We start from the raw sequence: 19179 nt of genomic DNA, 5'->3' as shown, positions 1-19179 counted from the left end.
CTTGTTCATCCCCCTGCCTTGCAAAGATGGTACCCTTGTATAAATTTAAGTTGTCATGTGTTTAATTAATTAATGCTGCTAAGTGAGTATCCTCAAGTTATAGTGGGACTGGATAACGAATTAAACAAGAACAAAAGATGATATAAATCTACATTACAGGAAAGATAAGTATATTATCTTCATGTTGAGGAAAAACTTTTAATTGGAACTTTTTGTTCATTTGGACTAGTTGAGATTTTGATTTTATTGAGGTAAGACTGAAATAATGAGTATCAAATATGCTTCCAGTTGTAGCATGCCCTATGTATTTGCTAAATTTTCTTTCTGAGATTTTCTTGAAGTTGAAGTGTTATTAAATAACATCTTTGTACTTCTTACTGAGATAGAATGCTCCCTTTTTAGAGATTAAAAATTTTAAAACAAACAATTGATTATTTTATTCTCATATCATTTTGCTAACTTGTGAATTGCGATTTGGTTTGGGATTTAAAAAATGTTTACTTTTTTTACATTTTTTTTGGGGGGTGGAGTCTTGCTCAGTCGCCCAGGCTGGAGTGCAGTGGTATGATCTCGGCTCACTACAAGCTCCGCCTCCTGGGTTCACACCATTCTCCTGCCTCAGCCTCCCAAGTAGCTGGGACTACAGGCGCCCACCGCCACGCCTGGCTAATTTTTTGCATTTTTAGTAGAGACGGGGTTTCACCGTCTTAGCCAGGATGGGGTCAATCTCCTGACCTCATGATCCGCCCGCCTCAGCCTCCCAGAGTGCTGGGAAAAATGTTTACTTTTTAAGTAGATTTGAATTTACTAAAAGATGCAATTCAAGTTAGACTTAAAAAAAAATTTTTTTTTTTTTTAAGATGGAGTCTCACTTTGTCACCCAGGCTGGAGTGCAGTGGCACGATCTCGGCTCACTGCAAACTCCACCTCCCGGATTGAAGCCATTCTTCTGCCTCAGCCTCCACGGTAGCTGGGACTATAGGCATGTGCCACCACTCCTGGCTAAGTTTTGTATTTTTAGTAGAGATGGGGTTTCACCATGTTGGCCAGGCTGGTCTTGAACCCCTCACTTCAAGTGATCCGCCTACCTCGACCTCCCAAAGTTCAGGGATTACAGGCGTGAGCCACCGCGTTCAGCCTTAGACTTAAAAATTTTTAACTAGAAATTATTTTCTCTTGCTAGGAGGCAGGTGGAAGTCATCATAAAGTTTCTGTTTCACCCGTCGTCCATGTTCGAGGACTCTGTGAATCTGTGGTGGAAGCAGACCTTGTGGAAGCGCTGGAAAAATTTGGGACAATATGGTAAGGACGATAGGGACTTCATGTAGATTGAAAACAGTGTGGTAGAATAATCCTTGCTTGCTTGTTACAAGCCTTGACGTTTAGCATAGTAAATATTGTTTGTATATATAAACAAAGTAGGATCTATTGTTTGCCTATGACTGTATTTCTTTGGAACATTTTAAGCCTGCTATTTTTAACCTTCCTGGGTGATGCATGGATGTATTTTTGTGGAGCTATGATCACTTCTCACTCCCCAACAAAGTTGTATAAAGAAATTATGTGCACTTTTCATCTGATTTTCAAATGAGTACATGAGTCCTGTTCAAACACTTTTTAAACCAGTGAGTTGATTACACGATTCATCTTCAGAGTTTCAAGTAGTGATGCTTAAATATTGATTTTTTTCTTCTTCATTTTGGAATATTTAGGAATTGGCAACTAAAAGTAAGTAGATTAAGGGTAGACATTATTTGTTTAGGTGCATATTTCTGTAAGTTCTTTTGTTTATGTGCATACTACTATGAGTTCTTTTTATTTTTTGAGACAGGGTCTCACTCTGTTGCCCAAGCTGGAGTGTAGTGGCACATTGATGGCTCACTGGAGCCTCCACCTCCTGAGCCCAGTTATCCTCCCATTTTATCCTCCCTAATGGCTAGTGCTACAGACACATGCCACTATGCCTGGGTAATTTAAAAAAAATTTTTGTGGAGATGGGGGTCTCTTAACATTGCCCCAGCTGCTGTTGTGGACTCAAGCTGTCCTCCCACTTCAGCCTCCAAAAGTGCTGGGATTATAGGCTCTGAGTTCTTAATGCAAATCGTGAGCGATATTTTATCCTAGTTTGTCTTCCTTTTGTGCGTTGTATTCACACAGGTTCCCCCTGTCTCTTCCCACAGCTGGTGTATGCTTAATAATATTAACTTAAGTGAAAATGTAATTAGAAAAGTGAATCTGCTGCCAAAAATAGACACTCAAAAATTCTAAATTATTTTTGGAGTATGCCCGGCTGTTGTTCTTTTCTTAGTATAGATAATCTAGAGTTGATTTTATTATTTTTTTCTTGATGAATATGTTTAGAGCTTTTATTATAGCTACCGAAGACACAGATCAAGTTGAAGTATATAAATAGAAGAGAAATTTCAATGTATTTTCTCAGATACTTACCCTTACTGCTTCAATTTTATAAAAATTCATGGTTAAGTTTTTGAGTATTGAGAGGATAATGCATAGATAGTGAGGTAGTGATCAGAGATACCCAGCAGAGGATATCCAGCAGAAATGGATTATTTCTTCAAAGGAATAGTAGTATTAGGTGATACCTTCCATCATAGTATAATTTTATTTTATTGGGTGACCTCATTGAGAAGTAAATGACTTGGCAAACACACATTAACCTTGGACGTACAAATTGAGAATCCACGTGGGCATAGTAAAGTTTGTATGTTGAAAGTGTATCACTAAGTTGATTATATCAATTCTCAGTCATTTGGAGTGGATATTAGAATTAAATCTGTGTGGAGAGTTACATATTAAGTAGACAGACTCCTTAGTCTTGCTGTTGGCAGTAGACTAACCCCAGTCTCTATAAGGACCTTATGACTATATAAGTGGCACGTCCTGTGGAATTATAAAGAGGTGGGTGTCTGTGGTTTATTTTTCTTCTATTCTTGTATATTTAGGGCTTTAAAATTTATTTTCTTAGGCAGATGTCAGAAAACAAGTTGATGAGCAAATACAAATGGAAACTTTGGGAAGCAGTAACTATTTTGATGTTAATTAGTACCATGACCTGAAGGTTAGGGATTAAAGAAAGAACTATTTTAAGTTAGTAATTTGAATTACTCCTGGGTGGCCTTTGCATTTTTAGACTCTAGGTTGTTTGATACTTAGTCTCCGCTAAAGTCTTCTGTATGTGAATGTCATTCAGTTAATTTGCGTCATTTGCCCTCAAGATTGGTAGTTATGTGTTTAGAAAAGTCTGTGAAATAATTGGAACAAATTAGTGTGTAATTAAGAGCTTAATTGGCATAAATAAGTATAATAGGAGTTTCAGTTGTATGAAATGAACTTGCATAAGAGGTGGCTGCTATTAAGGCTGAAAGAACCTTGAACAGACTCCAGTAGAAATTTTGCTTCAAAATGTTACAATTTGGGACCTTTCCCTTTATTTAATGGAAGGTGTGGGATTATAAACAGTATAGAAACTGTTTATATTAAAATGGTGAATTACCAAGTTCAATGTATAGTATGCTTATATCTAGAAACTAGATGCATAGGAAAGAAGCTCAGAAGAAAATATAACAAGATACTAAGAATGGTTGTGTTGTGTCAGGATAAAATTGCTTGTATTTGTTAACTTTTGTTATTTTTCTGTACTGTATGAATTATAATCAAAAGAATATTTAAAATATATTCTAAGTCTCTAACAGGCCAGTAAATAATTTACTTCTGTACTTGTATTAGTCTGTTGTTACATTGCTATACTGCTATAAAGATGTACTTCAGAGTGGGTAATTTATAAAGAAAAGACATTTAATCGGCTCATGGTTCTGCAGGATATACAGTCTTCTGCTTCTGGAGTGGCCTCAGAAAACTTAGAATCATGGCAAAAGGTGAAGGGGAAGTAGGCACGTCTTTACATAGCCAGCAGGTGAGAGAGAGAAAAAAAGAGAGAGGGAGAGAGAGGGAGAGCGCACACACAAAGGGGGAGGTGTCACACACTGTCAAACAACCAGATCTTGTGTCAGGAGACAGCACTAGGGGGATAGTGCTAAGCTATTAGAAACCACCCCCATGAGCCAGTCACCTCCCACTAGGCCCCACCTCCTACACTGGTGATGACAATTCAATACGAGGTTTGGATGGGGACACAGAGCCAAACCATATCAGTACCTTTATAATTTTCTGTTTTCATATGGCATTATTAGCATAATGACATAAACTTAGTAATACATTTAGATATTAAACCAACTTTTTTGTTTTGTGAAAGACGATTTTTTCTTCTTGAATTTCTTTAGCATAGACCTGATACCAGGGTTTTCTGTTTTCCATGTGCAAGACTTTAGAAATCTCCTGGAATTTATATCTTGCACTTTTAGTTGGTAAATATTTAAATCCAACACCTTGTTTTTGTACTTCTTTAAGTTTGAATGATATGGGTGCGGAAAACTAACAAGCCCCCTAGATTAACAAATATGTGCCAGGCTCTGTTTCTAGCTTCTGAGGACATAAAGATGAATGAGGAAAGATATGTTAAAAAAATAATAATACAGTAATAGTTACCTTTTATTGAGGGTGTACAATGTGCAAGGCAATCTGCTTAGCAGTTTGTGTGTAGTAACTCTAATCTTGAAAATTCTCCAAGTTTTATCAATGAAGAGGCTGACATTTATTATAATAATAATTTGCCAGGCTGTAAGGTGATCTGTTTCTTATTAATACCGTACCATTTGTCAGTTTCCGTAGTGTAGCAGTAGGTCCTGGATGCCTGATTGAGAAACAGTGATGTCACTGAGTACTGGACCCGACATTTCTTCGGCCTTCTGCTATTACTAAAACCACTTAATTGTGTTTTAAAGCATTTTTAAGGTTCTCGTTCCTGTGAATAGAGGACATGTTTCCCCCATTGTGATCCATGTGCTGTGTCTGCCTTCCGCCCTTCCTTTACTTCTTTATTCTTCATTTCCTGTTTTAAAATGTATCTCCTCCAAAAAGAATTACTTAATGTGTTGTATTTTGGGGTTTTTTGGCTGCCTTGTTTGTCTCTCTAGTAAAGAGTATACTACGAAAAGTAAACATCTTACCTTTGTGCTCATAGACAATCATGATTGCCATATTCTAATGAATATTTTTCATGGATGGTTAATAGTAAAAATGTTTTGGAGGGGATTATTTGTATGAACTTTGGAACTTTGGTGAGTCTGTAGTTGCTTCCATTTATATCTATTTTAAAAGTAAAGTCAGTTCTTAGCTGTTAGTGTGGATGTTTATTCAAGAAAATTCAAGAGAGGTTAGTAGTTTCTGCTGTTAAGTAGGGATTCTGTCTGCCAACCTTCTGTTGAGTTTAGTCTCTGTTGGTTTCTGTGTCTTTGAAATTTTCTAATACTGCTTCGGAGTAGCACCCAAAGAATAAACTGGGTTGTCTTATTAGTAACTAATAACAGGTAATTGTTTTTGAGGAGATCATGAGGTAGATAAACTTAATCACTGGGAGATAAGCTTTCATATGTGTACATCTACCTGGTGTACCACAATTCTTTGGATGATTTAAGAGTTGATTTACCTTATGCCTGTAATCCCAGCACTTCGGGAGGCTGAGGTGGGCGGATCATGAGGTCAGGAGATCGAGACCATCCTTGCTAACACAGTGAAACCCTATCTCTACTGAAAATATAAAAAATTAGCTGGGCATGGTGGCGGGCATCTGTAATCCCAGCTACTAAGGAGGCTGAGGCAATAGAATGTTGTGAACCTGGGAGGCAGAGCTTGCAGTGAGCCCAGATCGCGCCGCTGCATTCCAGCCTGCGTGATAGAGAGAGACTCTATCTCAAAAAAAAAAAAAAAAAAGTTGACTTCCATTGAACACAGGTAGTGAAGAGTACTAATCTGTGGGATTTGACACATTTTTATTAAAGTCTGCTTTTACCTAATTGAGGACAAATAATGTTAACGGAACTTCCTGTGTTTTTGTGTTTCCTCCTTATCTCCCTTTTCAGCTATGTGATGATGATGCCATTTAAACGACAGGCTCTAGTGGAATTTGAAAACATAGATAGTGCCAAAGAATGTGTGACATTTGCTGCAGATGAACCCGTGTACATTGCTGGTCAACAGGCTTTTTTCAACTATTCTACAAGCAAAAGGATCACTAGGCCAGGAAATACTGATGATCCATCAGGAGGCAACAAAGTTCTTCTGCTCTCAATTCAGAATCCGCTTTATCCAATTACAGTGGTATGTGTTTCAGTATGACAAATGAAATTTTGCAATTTGTGTCCAGAGTGACTGATCTGTAGTTTTTCCATTACCATCTAGATACTAGAAAATAGCTTTTTTAATTTTGAAAATTAATCTTGACTATCAAGTTTAATGAACAAAGAAAAAATGCTGAGCACTGTAGTTAAAAAGATAAGCACAGTTGTCATAATTAAATAGGCACATTGAAATTTTTAATGTATAATCAGTACCAGTGTTGGTTTTGATAATAAGGAATTATAGAGAGACTTGTTTGAAATGGTTCAAAAAATCTCTGTCATACATATGCCAGCATATGTATAAGAGCATCTACTAGGTAATGACAGAATCCCATGTTACGGTAAGATGTACATATCATTTTGAACTATTTTGCAATAGCTTGTTAAAAATCTGTCTTTGATTTACTTTAAATTCCCTGCTTCTTTACTCTTTTGAAAAGTGTTACTGGTGATAAGCTAGTAACACAGACACTTGATTTTTGTAATGAATAGAAGAACATCATAGTAAGGGAAACTTCAGTTGGTATCATATGTAGTCTGGGCATATGATATTGGGACATAAACTTAAAGCATAAGATATTCTTTAGATTTACTTAGACATTTTGTATCTTATAATATATAGTATTTATAAATATATAGTATTAATATATTTATAATATTCGGTGTTGGGAAAACATAAGTAATACAGTGTAGGTACTCTGGTTTTTGTTATATCTCTGGTGTGTAACAATGCAACTGTAAATTATAGGTGCTGAAGAAATTTCGTGGTAGTTGAATAATTACTCCTAAGTAGGTATTTAGAATCTTAGATGACTCAGATGTCTTGTTTAGTGACATCTAACTGTTTGGTCTTCCTTGGGTCTTTTCTTTATAGCCATTATCCCTTGAAAAATGAGTACCAGAGTTGTTCTAATATTAGCTCTTAATACATATTTATTACTATAATGCAAGTGATTATAATATTAAACATTTCAGAGTCACATTTGGAAAAAATACTCATTGATTATAGTTTCGGTTTATTTTATATCATCAGAAGTTATTTTAGTCACCTATTAAGAAAATAACAATTGAGGATTCATTTAGGAGATGAAATAGGTGACAGTGCTTTCCAAATGTTCCATTGGAACTTCTTTAATGTGGGTGTATTGTGTAGGTGAAGAAATAAAACTTAAGATTTATTAAAGTGTAATAATTTTAGGCCAGTATGGTGGTTCATGCCTGTAATCCTAGTATTTTGGGAGACTGAGGTAGTAGGATTCCTTGAGCTCAGGAGTTTGAGGCAGCCTGGGCAACATAGTGAGACTCTGTCTCTACAAAAAATGAAAAATTAACCTTGTGTGGTGTTGCATGCCTTAAAGTCTCAAGCTACTCGGGACGCTGAGGTGGGAGGATCGTTTCAGCCTGGGAAGTCAGGGCTGTAGGGAACTGTGATCATGCCACTGCGCTCTAGCCTGGGCAACAGTGTGAGACCCTGTCTCAAAAAAAAAGTAATAATTTAAAAATCTAATTTTATTAATAATCAGTAGAAATGACATCTTGACAGTTGATGGTTTTTAGGTAAAACGAAGTATAGCATTAATGTTTTTCCAAATGTAAAGTGTGAAGAAATCTTGTTCTTTTCCTTCATAGGATGTTTTATATACTGTCTGCAACCCTGTTGGCAAAGTGCAGCGTATTGTTATATTCAAAAGAAATGGGATACAAGCAATGGTTGAATATCCTTTATTTGTAAATTTTTATTGATGTGTAATTCATGTGGATCTTATTTTTTCTGGCTTAAGCATTTCTAGACTTTCTTTCTAGAAAGAAAGAAAGTTTACTTTCTCCTCTCACAAAAATCTACGTGACTTAGATTTAAAAAATGAAACTGCAGTACTCATAGGGAATTTTACTATTTATAAGAATGACTTGCTACCAGAAAGCAATCTAGTGCTTCCTCTTTAAGCTGTTAAATAACACTATTTGAAGATATGTACACTTGTACTATTTTGGAATTTATCCCAAGTGAACTTTTCTGACTCCCTCTTTAAAATAGTTTGGAAGTACCAAAACTTTAGAGTCAGTAAAATTTTACCTTTTTTTATTGAACCTTTAAAATGGTAATGGTTTATGTAAGAACTTCTTTATGTTAAATTTGTCATACGTTGAGTAAAAAGAGCAAGTTTTACAAAATAGTATAGATAATACTCTTTCCCCCAAGCTGGACCCATCTTGAAAAATAATAATAAAGAGAAAACCCCAACCTACGTGTGCATGTGTATGCATAGAAAAAGGTAGGGATATACAGCAGACTCTTTAATAGTGCTTACTTCTGGCAAGGCACTTTTGTTTTTTTGTTTTTTTACCTTATATACCTTTGTGATTTTATTTTTTTAAAATTATGGGCTTAAGTAATTTTTTTAAAACACTGATAAAATTTTAGATAAAGTATTATAAAACTCTGCCTTCTCAGAAATATATAAAAATCATGTATTTTGTTTTGTATTATTTTGGCTCTTAGTAATGTTCTTCTTAAAGAGTAAAATCTTTTCTGTTTCAAGGTTGCAAGTTGTCCTTTGCTAGGGAATGGAACCATGCTCCATTATCTCCTCTGCTTTCCAATTTATAGAGTACTAATGATGACCTAAAAGAATTAAGGTAGATAGTTTGGTTGTATTGTTTTCTTTGGTACCCTTGATTATTTTTTTTTTAAGACAGAGTTTCGCTTTTTGTTGCCCAGGGTGGTCAAGTGATTCTCCTGTCTCAGCCTCCCGAGTAGCTGGAATGACAGGCACCCGCCACCCGGCTAATTTTTGTATTTTTAGTAGAGACGGGGCTTCACCGTGTTGGCCAGGCTGATCTCGAACTCCTGAGCTGCCTCAGCCTCCCATAGTGCTGGGATTATAGGTGTGAGCCACTGTGCCCAGCCACCCTTGATCTTAAAAATAAATTCTCCTGGCCAGGCGCAGTGGCTCACGTCTGTGATCCCAGCACTTTGAGAGGCCAAGGTGGGCGGATCACGAAGTCAAGAGATCGAGACCATCCTGGCCAACATGGTGAAACCCTGTCTCTGCTAAAAAAAATTAAAAAATCAGCAGGGTGTGGTGGCGCACACCTGTAGTCCCAGCTACTCGGGAGGCTGAGGCAGGAGAATTGCTTGAACCTGGGAGATGGAGGTTGCAGTGAGCCCAGATTGCGCCACTGCATTCCAGCCTGGCGACAGAGCAAGACTCCGTCTCAAAAACAAAACAAAACAGTTCTGTTAAAATTCATCCTGAAATAGGTAAAACATTTCCAGAAATAAAAGAGCTACTTCTGATTATTTTCAATCCTGTCCTTTGGGAGTGAATAATCATTTAAGTATCAGATACCTTAAACCAAATTTCCTTAATAGAGCTTATGTTTGAATCAGTCCTTTGTGCCCAGAAAGCTAAAGCAGCACTCAATGGAGCTGATATATATGCCGGATGTTGCACACTAAAAATTGAATATGCACGGGTAAATATTTTTTTCAACACCCTACCAAAGAAATATTTATGCTTTGGATATACAGTTTGAACTTACATTATTTTCAATCTTAACAGCCAACTCGTCTAAATGTTATTAGGAATGACAATGACAGTTGGGACTACACTAAACCATATTTGGGAAGACGAGGTAGGTATTTCATGCATTTTAGAATGTACTTAATCTGCTGACAAATATTTACATGCAGTTAGATTCTTTTTTTCCTGAGATGAGCTAGTTCAAATGAAAACCTTGTTGATGAATGCTTTTGTTGCAAAAGGCCATGTAATGCTGGAAAATAACCTTGAACATTAGTGCCCCCTACTGGTATGTACTGAGCTATTTATATTTAGTTCAACAAGGAGCCCACACATTCAGGCACGCCCGCAGTTCAAGGACTTGCATTTCTCCAAGCAGCTCTCTCTCTTTGGAGGAGAGGAAACTGATTCAGAATATTCCTTACAAACTGCAAACTTGCACACTGCTTCTCTATGGAAAGGACTTTCCCCCAAGCTGGACGAGGCATTAAGAAGGATAGAGGACTCCAGCAGGCTGACTCTACACTTCATCATGCACAACATCGGCATCAGCAAAAAGCCCTCTGAAAAACTCAGACTCGCAATTCACCTTGACTGCATACTGCATGCACCATCACCCCAAGTTTTTAAAGGAGGACACTTAACAGTACTTCAGAATTGCATGGGATGAACACCATGATAGACTGTGCCCATTTATTCAAGTTGTATGTATATATTGGTCTGATTTCCCTTAAGGTTTCAGTTGTAGAAATTAAGACTTTCCACTAACGGAAACTAGACTTCATCTGCAATGTTGTAAATCTTAATGCCCATTACTGTAACTGTTTGCAGCTTAGATTCAAATTGTTAATTGGCAAATAATGAGGACCAGTTTATTAACAGGTCTTGGGAATGGTAACGCTCAACCAATCCACACAGATAGTAAAAATAAAAGGATTAGAAAGGTGCACAATTGCTGCACTTGTTTACTTTTTAAATTTTTTGTTTTTTTCTCAATTGTGGACACTGAACAGAAATTCTAACATAATGAAAAGGTGCATTATATGTGAAAGATGTTCTGTGTGGTTTGATTTTTGTAAAGTGGCTGTTTATAAGTTGTCACTTTTTGTAACAATTTAAGGTTATCACTATGTCAATTTGTGTAACTAGAAATTTTGACATTTCAAATGTAGGTGAAAGTAACATGTCTGTTCAAGGTAGAATATATTTAAACTTGATAAATCTGAAAATAAGAGTATTTCATTTGAGATGCATCTTCACCTATAAGTGCTAGATTTCATGAGCATAAATTTGATAAAATTGTTCAACTAACTGTGTAGCAATTCTGGAATATACAAATTAAAATGTGGATCTTGTAAAAACAAGGGGGCTGCAGTATTGGCTACATCTTAACTACAATATCAGTGTTTGAACCACAGGTTGGAAAAACTCAAGATAAGTATGTCTGTAAAAGTCAGTGACTAGAAAAAAATTTTATGGCATACAAAATATCTTGGGCAGTGGGTGCTCTATAGTGCATGTACTCTAGCAAAAAGAAAAAGACAATGTGATGATTGATCTTTTGCATGTTTGCATATTTAGGACTTTTACATGATTGGCTCCTTTAACTCTCAATTCCCAGGAAATGATCTTGCCTCATGCATGAAATTGCAAATAGATTTGTTTTGTAATGCAGCTTTGGCTAGACCCCATGTTTTTCACTACTTAGGGAAATCTGCTTGGCCTAGCTAGGGTTGGTGCAGTTGATGTCAGTATTAGAAAGCAAATCCTTAGCACTCAAACAACAGGACAAGTGGTTGATGAGAAATCTCTCACTTCTGTCAATTCACAGGTTTTGACTACTCGGTTTTGGTTTTTTAAAAAAAATCTCATTTGAAATAGTTTTGGTTGCGGTTTTCTCAGGGTCTCTTTAAACAAGTATAGATAAGCTTATTTTAATAGTGTTTACATTTATTCTTTTGAAAGGTCTGAAGTTTACACAAAGCCAGCTGAGGTTAGTTCTTCATGTAATTCTGGTTGGTCAGATAAGTTTGGAAATGTGTAAGGTAGATCAGTGAATAGTGAATTATAATTAAAGCAAGTAAAAGAGTTTTAGTTTATGCTTTCAAGGAAATTTTTTTGTTTTCTAATTCCTTACAGATATTTGTCTTGCAAGACCATAACAGTTTATGTTTTTGTTTCTGTAGAGCTCTTAGCTTACTCTCAAGTTGATAGCTATTGGAACTGTTAGGTTGCTATCCCCAAATAAAGACCTTCATAAACTTTTTTTTACCAAAAAAAAAAAAAAAAAAAAAAAATAGCTCTTTTAAAAACATAACTTCACTTTTTTCAAAGCCCTTTTCAGCTTGAGTTACGTTTTAGTGTAAAGAATCCCTAACCAGGATGCCAGGGAACCCCTCCAGAAATCTTAAAACCTGTAGATAGGTGCATCTTTTTGGGGAGAAGGTCCACAGCTTCCATCAGATCAGTTGACTCTAGGAAAGCTTACCACTGTTTAAGAAATTGTTATATTTAGTGTTCAGCTTTCTGCTCACTTCTGTTTTACGTGACCTATTAGGTAGTGAATACTTCAAATGAAGTGAATTACTAATGAGAATGTTTGGCTGAAAGATACCTTGGAAGATAATCTAACTCCTTCATTTATGAATGAAAATTGTTTCTGTGACTATACAGCAAACTAGGGGTTTAAATTGGAATCATCTGATTCCTTACTCAGTTCTCTTTCCTTTATAGCACACTGTTAACTGTATCAGTAAAACTGAGTCATGAAGACATTATGGTTGTGGTTTTAAGATTCCTAGGTAAGATAAGGAATTGTATTTAGTGTTTGATGGCAAATGCTTAAGCAGAGGAACATTAACAGAATGGATTAGTAGGTTAGATTGGCTCAAAAGGAGTGAGACTTGCATGATGAGAGATGTTAGAAGCCATGTAGTAGAAGGAACTGTGAATGTTAAGGTTGAAGAAGAAATGACTTTGGGGAAATGGGGTCGGGGGGACAGTCATAATAACTTCTCGAGCATTTAGAAGAAGTTTTGGACAATGACTAAGTCTGTAAGGCCCCAAATGGGGTAGATTATGGGTAGAGGATCAATTTCTATACAATATAAAAATTAATTTTCTCACAATTTAGGGCTATCTGGAAATCATCTTATTGGTTTTGGGTAAGCAGAAGCTAAATGGTCTCAACTGACAGTGATGATGTAAAAAGAATTTTTACATTGAATAAAAGTTAAACTAGATGGTGTCAGTCCATTTCAATGCTACAATAACTTGGAATACGTGATTAAAACTCAACTTCTCTAGACTGAAGTGACAAAGTATTTCTCATCTCCCATAAACCTCATTTGTTTAAGTGACTAAGGATATAGGTAAAGCCTCTGAATTTTCAAGGATTAGAATGACCAGAGTCTTCAGATTCATTTTTTTAAAAATCTTATTGGGCACTGTAATTTCATCAGCAAACGTTCTAAAAGTATTGTACAATGATTTTTAAAATTTACTAACCAACATGGGAGGTGCTATTTTAGAAACTTGTAAGTAATTTTTTTGTTGATGTCTCTAATTAGATTTGGGAAAATTGGCATGCTTTTTCTGAAAATGTAGCTAGAATAAAAATTATCCTTTAGAGTATTGTAGTATTCTCATCCAATAATGTAGCCCCCTTGGTTAGCTTTATCATGGCATCTTTAAAGTTTGGGGGTTGCTCATAGTCCTACCTGGTGTTAAGGTCAATAGACAATGACCTATTCATGATATAATATGAGCCAGTGATGTGAACATTTTCAGCTCTCAAGTCAGGTGTTTGTAAATATGTGCATATACATGTAAAATACTCTGTGTTTACTGATTGTGAAACCATGTAATACAGGTTGTTGTTGGCTTATGCTGAAACTTCTTGAAAGAAGCCCACTTTGAAAATGTGTTGCTGTTGAAGCTAATAGTATGATTCAGGTACTGTCTTTCAAAAGTACTGCACTTAAAGCTTGTTTTAAAGACATGTATTGGTAAAAACTTCTGTACAGTGTCAAACCTCTAGCATTGTGTACATTCACTTTCTGAAAAGTATCCATTCTTCCTTAAATTTGAAAGTGTGATTGTATTTGGCATTTGCCAAAAAGATATATTCAAGTTAAGTGGAATTTGTTAGATAGAATTAATTTTTTACACTCTTGGTGTTGTATTTAAATTGGATATGAATGGATGTTTAAAGTTAACCAGGAATCATATTTCTTTTATGAATTGTTGTATTGGATGTTTTGAATGGGTGTTTCCCATCTGAGAACTCTGTTAAGTACTTGGGTCAAAATTGTTAAAATCATGTTTCTACTTTTGTGTCAGATAGAGGAAAGGGTCGCCAGAGACAAGCCATTTTGGGAGAACACCCTTCTTCGTTTAGACATGATGGCTATGGTAAGTTGTCAAGGCAGAAAGAAGGTAGTATAGATGAACTGTTTGACTTGCTGCATTTCTGATGAAGTATGGCACGTTTCTTGTCTCTGTATTTTTCCTGCGCATCTGCCTCGGTTTATATGGGATCAGTCCCTTATAATGTACTCCCAGGACTTGTCCAGAATTTGTTTTCTTAGGATATTGATTATAAAAAAAAATGATTGAGATAAGTGAGAGCTACTAGTTGGGGACTGAATACTCTTTTGCCATTATATTTTGGTTTGGTTTCGATTTTTAATGGGTTCTGGCTTGTAAGAGGACCAGAAAGAAGAATTATTGTTCAGTAAGTGTATTTTCTTTCATTGCAGCAATTAGGAACAAAGAGGAATTTTGAGTAATAAAGGCAGAAAGAATAGGGTATTTGTCAAAAAGGAAACATGCTTTTGGTTAGACTCACCTTTTAGTTCTATAGCTGGTATTTTGGCTTCAGTTAAATTTGTTCATATTTATTCCCCTTTTAAAACTTCTCAGCTTTTACTGTTTGCTACGTTGACAAGGTTATGGAACCTAGAATAATAATCTGCCCCAGGAAAAAGTTAGGTAACATTAGGTATCAAACTATTGTTCTTATAAGTAGATCTTTTAACTAGCTGTAAATGATTTTAAAGTATTCTTTAGTTTTTAGTGGTAGTTATTGACTCTGCCTATTCTGTGCTTTAAAGTTGAAGCACAATACTATTAAAAGTGGCAGAAAATAGAAATTGCTATGTTGTAGTCTTGGTCACTGAAAAGCACCTGGTATTGCCTGTTGTCCTAAATGGTTCAAATTGCCTACATATTTACTTTAATGACCATTCTTAGCTGTGAGTTTTAGCTTATTTTCTAGTGTTTTTCTTTTGAACTCTAGGAGAGAGAGTGTGTGTGTGTGTGTGTATGTGTGTCTGTCTGTCTGTCTGTCTTCAAGGTTCCATAGTCTATACGGCAGAAAAGATTGAAACCATCTCTGTTTTGTCAAAACAGTAAGTGTGGTATAGAATGAAAATCTTACTACAGTTGGTTTAGTGAATGTGTACCTTGATTATTTTTCTTAGTTATTCCTGTAACAGAGTAAATATTAAACATGGTTGTATGGGTAGTTTTGATCCTGCAATAAAGAAACATTGGGTGTCTTTTGCACTTTGATAATGGAGGGTTACAAAAAATTTGCCATTACAAGTTTGTAGTATAGTTGTAGAGTCATGGCAGTCAGCTGAAGGCTAAAACCTGGTTAAATATTTTGCCAAAGGGGATTAGAAACATCTGTGAAAGAATAAATGCAGGACAAGGAACTCTACTGTAGTAGTGTGGAAACAGATTTTTTCTTAGTATAAGTCTGCCTTCCTTTATAAAATTTTTACCGAAAAATAGTATAAACAAAGTATGTTATATACCCTGCAAAAATTTTTTATTTTTAAAAAGCCTATTATGAAATTTTTTGAGAGTTGTGGGATTGTGTTAGGGAGGGTATCCATTCTGACCTGTCTCCATTAAGATATTTAACTCTGAGGTTAATTTGTTCTACTTTTCTAGGGAAGTAAGCAAAATGGGGTATAGGAGGAAAGAGAGTGAATAAAGAGGCAGAGAAGTGAAGTAAGATGAGTAATAGGGGAAAAAGCAAAGATGGAGATGTGTGCTAGTGATATTGAGCCTTTTTACAAATATTGCAAATCACAAATATATCCCTTCAGATCAGCAGTTCAGCAAAACAGGTTTACTTGCATTTTGGAATCACCTTATAGATGACCTTTCCTTTTCCTATATGATGACCTATAAGGGAATAGAGTTAATTATGGTTCAGGACCCATAGATTCCATCAGAGTAAGTTTATTCATTGGTTTATTACAGCAGTATGAAATCTATGTGAATCATCACAATTCTTTACATCTTTTAATTTGGGAAGCCCAGACTTAATGATTTGAGCTGGTAGAAGCTTTCTTAGTTGAACCGTGGCAGAAATTGATATATAGATTTATTTGCTATAAGCTCAAGAAGAGTTTGTATATTAATTTGTAGCATCTTTGGATATAGTTTGTAGACCAAAGATTTTAAAGCTTAAAAGATGAAGAATGTCTTCAAGATGTTAATATACCATTTATTTTTCCACATCAGTTTTTTAAATATTTGAAGCATTAGTTTTTTGAACACCCTGACTTTCTATTATCAATTTAGTATAGAAAACTTTTAAAAGACTTCTGATTTTTCTTATCTTAAACAATATAGGTAATAATTTAAGTAGTATAGATAAGGTAATTTAATAATGATGGTTCAAAGTCATAATTGTAAACATCAGTTATTCTTTTGGACTGATTTTGGTTGTTATGTAGGGCTGTAGATCTCAGAGGTTTGGACCTTAGCCACTATACATAGAGTAAAAGTTTCCACTGCCTATCTACCATGTGTCTTTTTACTTCCATGAAAAAGAAAATTCAGTGTGATGATGGTGAAGTGTCATTACTGTACAAGCAAATGGTAGGTGGTGGGGAGGCAGTGTATTATGTATATGTACTTTTGCAATAGGAATAAGAATAATTGATATTTGAATCTTGGTGTGTGTATAACAGTTTAAGAGGCTAAAATATGTAATTACTAAACAGTCGCTTATTTGGATTGTATTGTTAAACTACCAATTGCCAATAAAAGGAGTAGTTGAAATCCATGACCAATTTAAGGAGACACTGATGATGATACATTGATAAAGTATTCCTCCCTAAAACTGCCGAAATTCACACCGTGTTTGCGTGTGTTTGGTGGTAGTGTTACTGTGTTGTTATGAATGGCAGCTGTTATTAGAATACCGAAAATTGGAGTCCACCATAAGCTCTAATAGTATGTTATGAATACCAAAATCTAGTAGTTCTTAGTAACTCACTTAGTAGATAGACGACAGCTGTCCCTTAGTCTTATTTACAAAAAGTGCAACTCGGTGGCATTGCTTACTCTTTCGTTCTTGAGAAATGGAGAAAGGACTTGGATTTTTGGATTGGTTTTGCACATCGGGGGACCTTTACATGTACCCCAGACGATGCTTCTGTTATAATTAACTTAGGAGCACCTAAGATGTGTAGGGTTTCTGTTTCTGAGCTGCATGTCTCCTTCTTAATTGCTGCTTTTGAGTTTCTCTGTCTTCTTATTGCTGTAAAATGTGCCCTATGCCTACTTTGAGTGTCAGTTCCTCCACCGTCATTTCTTTTCATTCTACACTCTTGCTTTATTTTTTGTTACTTTTATTGTGGATGGGAAAAACAGATAAAGTTGTGTAAAGCTACTCTAAAGTTAGCAAGTTGATTCTTAATGAGGATTCTCAATGTGAGAAACACAGATTTGTGTGTGTGTTTCTGCTGAAATAGTTTTAGATACTCAGGCATTATTTCCTTCTGGGTTTTTGATATTGTTTCAAAAAATGGAAGTTGTAGAGTAATAAGACACCTGTGTGTAGTTGAGTTATTAACTAAATATAGGGTTTTAGTTTCCTAAATTAGAATTAGGGGAATATGATACCAACCTGAAAGTACACAGTAAAATATATTCAAGGAAACAACTTTTCAGTGGGACTAAAGAGGTTCTTTTTATTATATCTGTATAGAGATAGCTTCCTAGATTTCACTGTACATGTAATATTATTACTCCTCCAAAAGACATTGGCAGGAGGTTTATTTTTTATTTATTTATTTTATTATACTTTAAGTTCTAGGGTACATGTGCACAATGTGCAGGTTTGTTACATATGTATACATGTGCCATGCTAGTGTGCTGTACCCATTAACTCGTCATTTACATTAGCTATATCTCTTAATGCTATCCCTGCCCCCCCTCCCCACAATAGAACCTGGTGTGTGATATTTTTTAAATTTGAGGTATAATTTATATACAGTGGCCCCAAATTTTACATTCATTTTCTTAACCCCCACCCCACTGCCTTTTTTGTTAAACTATCATTTTTTAAAAATATAAACTCATAGCCTGGTGTATGCAGGTATAGGTCAATATATATTGTATCTGGTGCAAAAGAATACAAATTTTATTAATTTTCCTTGGGTTATACTGAAATATCCATACATTTAAATTTTCTTTGTACATCAAACTAGCTAAGATTAAGAATTTATGTTTTGTGTGGTGCAGTATATCTCCTAAAGTATTTATAAACAGAACTATATGTATATGTTAGTTAATTTGTTTATTTTGATCATTTTTATAGGATCCCATGGTCCATTATTGCCTTTGCCAAGTCGTTACAGAATGGGCTCTCGAGATACACCTGAGCTTGTTGCTTATCCACTACCGCAGGCTTCTTCCTCTTACATGCATGGAGGAAATCCCTCTGGTTCAGTTGTAATGGTTAGTGGATTACATCAACTAAAAATGAATTGTTCAAGAGTCTTCAACCTATTCTGCTTATATGGAAATATTGAGAAGGTAAGTTTCTCTTTATATTAGTTTCTTTTGCTAGGATATTCAGTAGTAATTCTGAAAAGGCTGCAAATACCTGTCTTCTCCTTGTATCAGGAATATCCAAGTTCTTTCAGTAATGACCCACATAAGCTAAAAATCCATTATATAGGAACTCTGGAAAATGTTTTTTGTTGGTAAGTAATAAGTATAGGTTGTTGATATTACAAATATTTTTTAAATAACCAATATAAAAAGTCTAAAGCAGTAGTAATCAACCACTAGAGTATGAGAGGCATGAAGTCTATATTTTTGTGATCTCATTTCAGAGAGATTCTAGCATTTAACATGTTGAAAGAACAGTTACTTTCATGGAGGATATATATAAAAACAAGCTTAAGAGCCTAGCCAGAAGTTGTGAATGTCAGAAGAGTTCTAGAATTTATGCACTTGCCTCCTAAATGCCAGGGTTCTGTTATCTTCAGAGGAACCATGTGCATTTAGCTCAATCAATATTTGATACTGACCCACTTTGATAGAATGTGTCCAAAACTTTCTGTCTAGCAATTTACATATTTTGG

The 19179-nt window shown here is 35.4% G+C and overlaps 1 protein-coding gene across 5 annotated transcripts in view; it reads left to right on the top strand.

Annotated features, from left to right (window-relative positions):
- HNRNPLL (heterogeneous nuclear ribonucleoprotein L like) overlaps positions 1–19179 on the top strand; it is a 41246-nt gene that overhangs the window by 11446 nt on the left and 10621 nt on the right. For 4 of the 5 annotated variants that reach the window (XM_023216311.2, XM_023216313.2, XM_023216312.2 and 1 more), the window contains 7 exons: positions 1184–1302; positions 6000–6237; positions 7887–7972; positions 9638–9734; positions 9821–9893; positions 14123–14194; positions 18408–18625. In XM_023216311.2, coding sequence (XP_023072079.1) covers positions 1184–1302; positions 6000–6237; positions 7887–7972; positions 9638–9734; positions 9821–9893; positions 14123–14194; positions 18408–18625 — 903 coding nt within the window. The remainder of the gene's footprint in view (positions 1–1183; positions 1303–5999; positions 6238–7886; positions 7973–9637; positions 9735–9820; positions 9894–14122; positions 14195–18407; positions 18626–19179) is intronic. The other variant, XM_023216314.2, reaches the window with a different exon arrangement.

Source organism: Piliocolobus tephrosceles, chromosome 15, assembly GCF_002776525.5.
Source record: "Piliocolobus tephrosceles isolate RC106 chromosome 15, ASM277652v3, whole genome shotgun sequence".
Lineage (NCBI taxonomy): Eukaryota > Metazoa > Chordata > Mammalia > Primates > Cercopithecidae > Piliocolobus > Piliocolobus tephrosceles.
The sequence above is the reverse complement of the archived record's forward strand: the minus strand, read 5'-3'. Positions and strand labels throughout refer to the sequence as shown.